A 10920-nucleotide genomic window follows, 5' to 3' on the forward strand; every position below is an offset into this window, starting at 1 on the left:
TTTTTTTTTTTTTTTTTTTATATATCTCTATGATGATCCTTCTGAGGGAGCAAAAAATTTCGCTTGCACACCGCATGGCCTCAGTTACGAAGCATCCTCAACCAATGACGAAGAAACCGCCGCGAGGATCCTCTCCTTTCTGCACCTTTCTTTTGATCATGCTACTCGTTTGCATATAAGTTTATGTTCGCGTCGTTCCATCTATAACTCTATCTTCTGTCAGAATCGTGAAATATTATATTAATCGACGATTTTAACGTTCAGTTTTCAAATGTTGTCTGTCGAATTATTTCTTATCATTGAGATAAAAGATTTGTTCACGTTTAGGGTCGCGATTAGAGTTGTTTCAACTATTTTAAAATTTTTCGCTGCTTCTCAACCCATCGAATTTAATCTAATCTAACCCATTTAATAATTAAAAAGTATTTAGAGTAAATATTTTTCCCATGATAAAACTGTAAATTAATATTACATAATTTAACCGGTTACAAATTATGGATAACGTTTTTGATATGAACGAACGCTTACTCGAGAAGATTGAAAGGAGGACACGTCACAAGGCAACGCGTTGATCCCCCAATGGTTCCAATTATCATCTAAATATAGCGAATCGCGATAAACACTGTGTCGCAAGGAAATGAAAAAATTCCGATAAAACCAAGAATCCCAATCGAAAGATTATAATAAAAACTCTGCTCTAAGAGAAAAGCAGTGCTCTGTGATAGATGCAGAATTTCATAATTGTTTTCTCATTGCTGTTGTGACATTTTCTTTATCAATTGCGCATTACGAAATATTAAACATAAAAAGCTATAATATTAAATATGATAATATAAATTTAAATAATAAATAATATAAATTTAAATATAAAAAATTTAAATAATAAATAATATAAATTTAAATATAAAAAATTTAAATAATAAATATAATAACATAAATTTAAATATAAAAAATTTAAATAATAAATATAATAATGTAAATTTAAATATAAAAAATTTAAATAATAAATATAATAATATAAATTTAAATATAAAAAATTTAAATAATAAATATAATAATATAAATTTAAATATAAAAAAAATTAAATATAAAAAATTTAAATAATAAATATAATAATATAAAAAACGTATAATAAATATAATAAATATAATAATACAAATTTAAATATAATATAAATGTAATAATAGACTAAATATAATAATATAAAAAAACTAATAAATATAATAATATAAAAAACTAAATTCGTTCACACAAAGAATAGAACGTTGAACTGACCTTGTCAACTAATTATTTTCAGCGCTGTATCGTCGAGCATATTTACACGTGTAACGTGCAATTAAAACAATAGCGTTACTCAATACTGTATGACTTTCGCGTGAAAAAAAAAAAAACAAAGACCAATTGCCGCTGCGTTTTCAATTGAGCAACAATCGCACGGTATATAAGTTTATGTAACTGCACGTATTATTAGTGGAATAATGGCGGTTATTTTCCATTAATAATAATTTTCCATTAAACCATTATTATACTTCCACGTTGTCGAGTAATTTTGTCACTGTTATTGTCAGTCGGTCAGGTAGGTGTCGCCCGATTATTTCTAATTGCTGTAAAAATTTACGTAACGAGAAAAACTTACGTATGAAAAATTACTCTGTTACTTAGAAAACGGCGCAGAGATTGAAGGAAAATAAATAAAATTGTACGAAAGAAAGTGCAGTAAGGAGAAATTCCATCCTGCGCGCAAAGGATCCAAAGATTTCGCCGTCTTGCAGCCAAATATTCGACGTGAATCGCTCGTTTGTGCCGAAAATCGGCCCCCTTCGTGCATGATTTACGTTATATTGTATCCTCTCATTATTATTTTTTTTTTTTTTTCTCCTTTCTCCATCGTCTTTTTTTTCTTTTTCTTTCGTTCAGGCGCTTCTCTATTTCGCATTTCTATTTCTATATCGCGATAACAAGCAGAGAGATTGAAATAAGCTGCGACTAAATAAAACATTTTAATAAATTATATAATTTCTATTTGTGTGTGACACTCGCTTCCTGTGTTTCTCTGACATTCGTTGAATTCGTCGTTGCTTAACAAAATTTATGTGAGATAAACAGTCATTTGAAATTGTGAAAGCCAGAAATTTTGAAGATCGATCCCGGCTCAGCTTATTCAAACCTCTTGTTTAAAACGAACTTATTCGAACATTCGTCGATTCGTTTCGCATTTTAAATAGAGTAGACTATTTACAAGACCGCGAACGAGACGATATCTTCATCGTGTCACTGCCAAAACTCTTACTACAATTCTAGTGACAATTTTAACAAGACGTAACGTTGCACTCATAATTATTATAAATGTGGATTTCCATGCATTTGTAGGATACCATAAAGCGTGAAACATTCAAAGTATAATGCTTTCCATGATATTTTGGTCAATCTTAATTTTTACCTTGTACCTTAGGTCAATCTAAATTTTTTTTTTTAACTGTACTCTCAAAAATATAAATTTCCATAAGAAAATTCGCAACATGTAAAAGTATATAAAATATAGTATACGTTTGAAATAGAAATTAAAATTCGTTATGATATTTAATAAATATTATGTTAATAAGTATTATGTATTAATAAATATTATGTTAATAAGTATTATGTTAATATAAATATTTCATGATCTTTAATACATTTTTTTGAAGTTTCTGAATCCTTTGGTTCATAAAGATACAAATTTGCATAAAAATCCACAGTCTAATGATTATAGAAATATTTTAATTATTCTGAAAATGGTCGGTAAGTATACTTATTGTGTTCAAAAACTTTGTGCAATCGATTGCAATACTACATTCCACCATAACTCATTTTTTTACCCCACGTTATAAAAATACTGGCATAATACTGGATATCAATATTGTTCAACTATACTCACGAATATTTATTGGCGTATACTAAATGTCAATTGCAATCAAACTTTAGTTTAGTTTCTTTAAAGTATCATAGATCTAATCGCGAATATTCGTTCTGAACGACTATTTTGTTTCGTTACTCCATACCTGTATGAAAATTATTAATTTCGAAAGTAATAATTTATAAAACTGTAATTTGTTAATTAAAAGACTGCTCAGATAAAATAAAAGAATGTCTCTTTTATAACTTTTTCTCAGACAAAATGAAAAATTTAAATTCTCAAGAAATTAATAATTAAATTCTAAGTCGCGTCGTGAAATAAATTTCACATTTGTTGATCAGGTTTATAATACATGTTAGATTTAACATACTAACGTAGATTAAATTTATATTAAGTTTCTTCCAATAATTTTCTAGTAAATTCCTGCTTATTTGATAACGCGCGGAACATTGACGCGCCAAATTCAAACTTTAAAGAAACTACATTCCATGCGCGCCAAATTCAAACTTTAAAAAAACTACATTTCATACGCGCCAACCTAACAGAAAGTAGTCGTCGATGTTTCTACTTTCTGTTGAAAAGTAGCAAGTCAAAGGCCAATATTACTGCACAAGCGATAACGTTTCGAACGTGAAACCAATTTTTTATTCAGATAATACTCTCATATATTTAGAAAACGAAAAAAAAAAAAAAAAAAAAAAAAAAAAAAAATTACTATACTCGCAGAGCTTATCACCCGTTTTACAGCTAAAAGTAAAGAAGCTTAAACATCGATAACACGAGCGATCGTGTTTGCAAAATGTAACAGACGATGAAAAGAAAAAAAAAAAAAAAACACAGTAAAAGCAAGCTGGGGCGGGAAAAACACCGAGGAAAGTAATCGAGGTACACACAGGTAGCGCAATATTATTTAAATTCGTTGACAATTCTGCTGTCAAGAAATTATTTCCACGTTCACGTGCTGTTAACATCTCGCTTTCGATCTCTCCGGACGGCCAGACATCTCTTTTGTCCACCACGTGGACAGAATTATCTCAAACAACGACAAACACGGCGAGATTTTTTCTTTCTCTCTCTCTCTCTCTCTCTCTCTCTCTCTCTCTCTGTCTCTCCCATTCGCGACTCGAGAAACGTCAAACTTACTTTCCCGTGCATTGTCTCGCGGGCTCGGCGCTTTTTATCATCGAGGTAACAAAGCGAATGATCGCGTGGGTTTTTAAAACGAATCGTCCTCTTCGAACTGTGGATGAAGACTATGACATTCAAATCTAAAGGATTATTGCATTTTCGTTGGAAGCACTGGGATTTTTTTTTTTTTTTTTTGATTTTTTCGCGTTTTTTATAATTATTATATATATGTTTAAATAACTAAGTATTTTCATAATAATAATGATCTTGATAATAGATACAATAAGTGTAAATGTGATGAACATTTATTAAATTTAGTTACTTCGTATAGAAAATTTTTATTTAATGGTATAAATTTTTAATAATAATGGTAACATTGGATAAATTAATATTCATAATTTAAAAATTTTGAATTAAAAATAATACAATAACATATAATATAAATTAAAAATAATATAATATGTAATATAAAATAATATATAATATAAATTAAAAATAATATAATAATATATAATGGCTGTGGGTGAAGACTATGACATTCAAATCTAAAGAATGTATTTGCATATTCGTTGGATGCATTGGGATTATTTTTTTTTGATTCTTTTGCATTTTTTATAATTATTATTTATATATATATTTTTTATATAATTAAGTATTTTCATAATAATAACAATCTTGATAACAGATACAATAAATATAAATATGATAAAAATTTAGTTCTTTCATATAAAAAAATTTCATTTTGGTATAAATTTAAATAACAATGGTAATATTGGATAAATTAATATTCATAATTTAAAATAATTTTCAATTAAAAATAATATATAATTTTGTATTAATGAATTAATAATGAAAAACAAAATAATAGGAAATAATAAAAATTGTTTTATATTTAATGAATATAAAAAAGTTAATAAAATATTATTAAATGATGTAGAACATGTGAATAATTTTTTTTTCAAATGAAAAGTTAATGTTAATATAAATTGATATAAAAATTCTATTTAAAATTTGACATCTTTAACGATTAACCAAAATGGTCAAAATGGCCAATTTATAATTTTTGTCAGATGTTTTCTACGTAGGTGCGAAACAGCATATTTTTAAGAAACCTAAATGACTTTCTCGAGAAATTTAAATGGAAGTTTGTGCTCTGTTATGTTACAAAGTTTTTACTATTTTCCCTTTTTTTGTTTCAATGTTTGTTAATGGAGGAATTCTAGGCTATAGTTTTAGTATTAAGTATTGTTATAATACTGAGACGTGGCTGTGCATAAATTTTGTTGACGCTTGTAAAATATTCACTGTTCCCATAGAAATCGAGCTTTAATATAATAGTAATTATTTGATAAAATTTACTATTTATAATATTATCACTAATATTACTAATAAAAATTAATTCACTATTTATAATATCATGACTAATATTACTAATAAAATTTAATTTACTATTTATAATATTATGACTAATATTACTTTTAAAATTTAATTTACTATTTATAATATTATAATTAATACCACTAATAAAATTTAATTTACTATTTATAATATTATGACTAATATTACTTTTAAAATTTAATTTACTATTTATAATATTATGACTAATATTACTTTTAAAATTTAATTTACTATTTATAATATTCTGACTAATATTACTTTTAAAATTTAATTTACTATTTATAATATTCTGACTAATATTACTAATAAAAATTAATTCACTATTTTTAATATTACAACTAATATTACTAACAAAATTTAATTTACTATTTATAATATTATGATACTAATATTACTAATAAAATTTAATTTATCATTTAATAACAACTGTAAAAATTCCTCATCTCCCATTGATTGATCCCCCCCTCCTCTCTGTTCACCACTTAAAAAAAAAAGAAAAGAAAATGAAACAAGCCGCAAGCGGGCGAACGATGAAATCGCCGAGCCGATTTCGGTCTGCTGCTCGGATCAAAGTCGGGTAACAACATTTCCGCGGCGGAGGGGGCGATTTTTAATCAAAGCCAGAGGGAATCGAACGAAACGCAAACGCGAATAGATCGTGTCGTGTCGTGTCGCTCGTCTCTTGTCGAGAGAGAGTATTACAGAGAATTTCGGTGTAATCCGGCAACGGTTCCCGGCCTTTGCCTCGACGAAGACTGGCGATTAAGAGTTCTATCGATTGGTCGGCCTCTTTGTCCGACGCGAAAGAAATTAAACCCTTTCCTCTGCCTCGAGACGATCTTCAAAAGAAAAGTCCCGAAAGATGGAAAGGACGTGACGAAAGTTCTCCAAGGAAAAATTATTTGCTTCTGCGTATAGTGATTCGTTAATTGGTCTGACAGGGGGGTGTTTACGTTGTTCTTCAATTTATTTATTTGTTTGCAAGTTATTCACACGTGTTTTATATTTTTTATATTTATATGTTTTATATTTCTATATTTATATTTTTATGTTTTATATTTTCTATATTTATATGTTTTATATTTCTATATTTATATTTTTATGTTTTATATTTTTGTGTTTTATATTTTTTATATTTATATGTTTTATATTTCTATATTTATATTTTTATATTTATATTTTTATGTTTTATATTTTTGTGTTTTATACTTTTTATATTTATATGTTTTATATTTCTATATTTATATTTTTATGTTTTATATTTCTATATTTATATTTTTATGTTTTATATTTTTATATTTATATTTTTATGCCTTATATTTTTACATTTATACGTTTATTTCCTGAGGCTCTCCAATTTTGTGTATCTTCAATTTTTAATTATCGATTGAAAATGTTCTGTGCGTGTGATTATTTATTTGCCTGCACGTCTGAAATTCCTCAATTTCGTGTGTTTCAGTGTTTTTAATTAATGTTTCTCGAATAAATGAAATTTGTCACATCGCGCGAATCGAACGAAACGTTAACTGGACTTCTCCCGGCGAAATTTTATTATAAACTTGAAATTAAACGTCGAATTAACTGTATCGAGTCTTCGCGGAGTCAAACAATCACACACACACACACACACACACACACACACACACACACACACACACACACACAGAGAGAGAGAGAGAGACTTAATTAATTCGAAAACTCGACAAAAGTGACTTCAACGGAACAAATTTAGAACGAGGCTGATTTTCTGTTCGGTTCTTAAACCGTCTTAGGGCGTCTTTTGTTGCGAGACACGAACGATCAATTTGCAAGTGAAATCGGTCGATGCAAATCGGCCACTTCCTCCCCTCTGGTCGAAAAGAGGCGTCGTTTTGCGTCCCAATTCGCGCCTAGGCTCGCGAGAAACTCCCCCCCCCCCCCCCCCCCCCCCCATCGCAATTTTTTCGCAAATTTTGCGCGTAATTTAGGAAAATTTATTTTCCTAACGGAATCGTTCTTCGTCTCGTTCTGATTTTTGATTAGCAAGTGTGACTCACTGCTAAGTGTGAAAAAATGTTCATTTACAGAAGAACGAATTATAACATTCTTAGAATTCGTTGAATTTTACTTTTTTTTTTTTTAACTAAGTAACTTTTTAACTGAGTGATTTTTATTATAAATAATTTTATTATAAATTGCGATTAATTAATTATAATTTTATTATAAATTGTGAGTAATATAAATTTTAATTTTATTATAAATTGCGATCAATATAAATTATAATTTTACTATAAATTACGATCAATATAAATTATAATTTTATTCCCAATTGCGATCAATATAAATTATAATTTTACTATAAATTACGATCAATATAAATTATACTTTTATTATAAATTGCGATCAATATAAATTTTATTCCAAATTGCGATTAATATAAATTATAATTTTATTCCAAATTGCGATCAATATAAATTATAATTTTATTATAAACTGCGATTAATATAAATTATAATTTTATTATAAATTGCGATCAATATAAATTATAATTTTACTATAAATTACGATCAATATAAATTATACTTTTATTATAAATTGCGATCAATATAAATTTTATTCCAAATTGCGATTAATATAAATTATAATTTTATTCCAAATTGCGATCAATATAAATTATAATTTTATTATAAACTGCGATTAATATAAATTATAATTTTATTATAAATTGCGATCAATATAAATTATAATTTTACTATAAATTACGATCAATATAAATTATACTTTTATTATAAATTGCGATCAATATAAATTATAATTTTATTACAAATTCGGATTAATATAAATTATAATTTTACTATAAATTGCGATCAATATAAATTATAATTTTATTATAAACTGCGATTAATATAAATTATAATTTTATCATAAACTGCGATCAATATAAATTATAATTCCATTATAAATTGCAATTAACATAAATTATAATTTTATTATAATCTCAGGTCTCAAGGTGCAACACTAATGAAAATAGAAACAAGGTGGAAGGTAAAATTGCCACATTGACGAATCTAGAACGATGGCCAGAGTTTCACCACGAAATTTGAATAATTCCCCCCCTTTAATCCCAAAGGGGAATAACTGCAAATAAATACAAATTAGTGTCCGAGTGACGTTACGCGAGAATTACGAGAAGAATCCTCTCTCTTCGCGAAAAAAACGTAGACGAGAATATTAGCACTTCGAATGTAACGCACGCAAAGCCGGATGGGTTATTTATTCCTTTCTGCGAACGATATCCCCGACTAGTCGCTTTAAAAATGCATACTGTTTTTTGGAATCGAAAGAAGGAAATTAACTGTCAATCCCCTGTACTGGTGCTGCACCGGTTTCGATCCCTGGCAATCCTCTCTATAGTCGTGGTTTTATCGAACGAAATAAATTACAGACCTGGTTTTTCGAACACATAGCGGGTGAAAATACACTGGTATTTTCGAGTTGAATGAACGATCGGGTCAAGTGACGTATATATCGATATACAGACATTCTTTCGGCCGATTTAAAAGAAAAGAGGGAAGAGAATTCCTTTCTACGAAAGCTCGGTGAAAAGCGCACAAATATATTCGAAATTGACGTTTATTTATCGCGACGGCGACGCTATAAATTCGCGAGAGAGTCGAACCGAAAGCCATTTGTCTCTCCAAGTGCTTGACCGTCTCCGCCGTCGTTGAAAAGAGATTAAAAACGATCGTTTAACCCAGTGATCCGTCATCTGGCACCGGCTCTGGCGCCGAGAGACATTTTTCTTTGAACGAGAGCGCCGGGCTGCTTATCACTCGGCCTGGCGTCTAGCGACGCCCTCGAACGACGATAAGAAATTTCGACGTACGACGAAATACGCGAGGGCATGCAAATGGCGGCCGGTTTCATGCAAAATCCCCGGGGACGGTGGCAGGACGTTCATGCTAAAAAGATATACGCTCCCGAATAGTTCGCCCAGCGAAATTAATCGATAAAATTGGATAGAAAAAAAAAATTAAAAAAGGCAACGAAAAGAGAGGAATAAGGAAACTTCGCCAGTCGCGGTTAGGTTAATTACAATATCTCTTACGATAGACGATAGGTGGGAAATTTAAGAGCGTAAAACTACAGAGAGCAAGAAATTCATGTGAAATAAATAGAATATATGATAAATATATGCGATGTATAGTGTAATGTATAAAATAAATATACGAGAATGTATATAATATAATATACAGAATAAATAAACGTATATTAATGAACGTAGTATATACACTGCTGAAAAAAAAAAACCGAACGTTGAAACTCAAAACGTTCGTCAAACAGTCGCAAACCAGCGCAAACGAAACATCCAGAAACAAAATATCTAGAAAATTATAGAATATCATATTCAGTTAACCTATTGCGTTGGAATGACGTGCCGTCGAGTTCAAAAGAACGAATTTTATTGTGTATGGTCACTCGTTACGGTCCGCGCAATCAGTTGCCAGCGCAAGGTGTTAAAAATCACGTGTTCGAAACGTTCGTTAACGAATCCAAATATAATATCTCCAGAAATACTTAGAAGATCCATCTATTTTAATTCTCAACTTAATTCTATGCTTGAAATACTATATTATGCTTCAAAAAAAAAAAAAAAAAAAAAAGAAAATACTTGAAAAACTCAAACGTTCGTCAAACCACTTGCAACTCGGAACAACATCCAATAATGAACCACGGAGGGGAAAGTTTCGATTAAAATTTGATTTATCCTTGGTCTATCGCGTAGGTCTGGACAGACGGGGCACGTGGAAGCGATTCCTCCTGAGCAAGAGCTCCGCGGGGAGCGGCGGCACGCCGCAGCACACTTCCGGCACGTCGACCGACACCGAGCTGACGACGCTCGACACCCACGAGCTTTGGCTACCGGAAAGCGAGCCGCCACCATCGGCGGTGTTCGCGCTTCACGCGTTCGGCGCCGAGATGCTGAAGCTATCGAGAGGGTTGGAGGGTATCGCGAGTCCTGGCAGTCCCACCCCTATGGGAACGCCGAGGTCGACGCCTCAACACTCGGCTCAACATCACCAGCAACAGCAACAGTCGCATCGGTGCAGCTTTCGACACGGGTAAGAGAGATTGCGACGGTGTATAATTAATCGTAGCTTCGTCTACGAATCGCGAACCAGTCGCTCGTGAAGGTGTTCGAACGTTCGTGGGAATTTGATTGGGGCGCGGCTTCGTTTGAAACTAAATTTCAGTCAAACCTGATCAAACCTCCTAGTGCCGAACGATGCATCTTCGTTATTATTATTTAGCCCCCTCTTTAATTTTAGGGAATTACGTTTTAAAAAAAAAAAATTTTCTTATTTGCTAAATATCTTGTGTCCTTTTTCATCAAACCTTATCGAACTACATTAATTTTTTTCGGACACGGGTGAGACTGTATAATTAATCGTAATATGTCTACGAATTGTAGTCGTTCGTGAAGATGGTGAAACGTTTGTGAGAGTTTTACTGGGGTGCAG

General features: G+C 30.3%; 1 protein-coding gene across 1 annotated transcript in view; it reads left to right on the top strand.

The window, feature by feature from the left end:
* Positions 1-10705, top strand: part of LOC122534458 (5-hydroxytryptamine receptor 1-like) — a 46423-nt gene extending 35718 nt beyond the window's left edge. The window contains exon 4 of the mRNA XM_043665097.1: positions 10185-10705. Within this exon, the coding sequence (XP_043521032.1) occupies positions 10185-10525 (341 nt within the window). The 3' untranslated portion in view covers positions 10526-10705. The remainder of the gene's footprint in view (positions 1-10184) is intronic.
* Positions 10706-10920: the final 215 nt, after the last annotated feature.

Source organism: Frieseomelitta varia, unplaced genomic scaffold (genome assembly GCF_011392965.1).
Source record: "Frieseomelitta varia isolate USP_RPSP 00005682 unplaced genomic scaffold, Fvar_1.2 scaffold_6, whole genome shotgun sequence".
Classification (NCBI taxonomy): domain Eukaryota; kingdom Metazoa; phylum Arthropoda; class Insecta; order Hymenoptera; family Apidae; genus Frieseomelitta; species Frieseomelitta varia.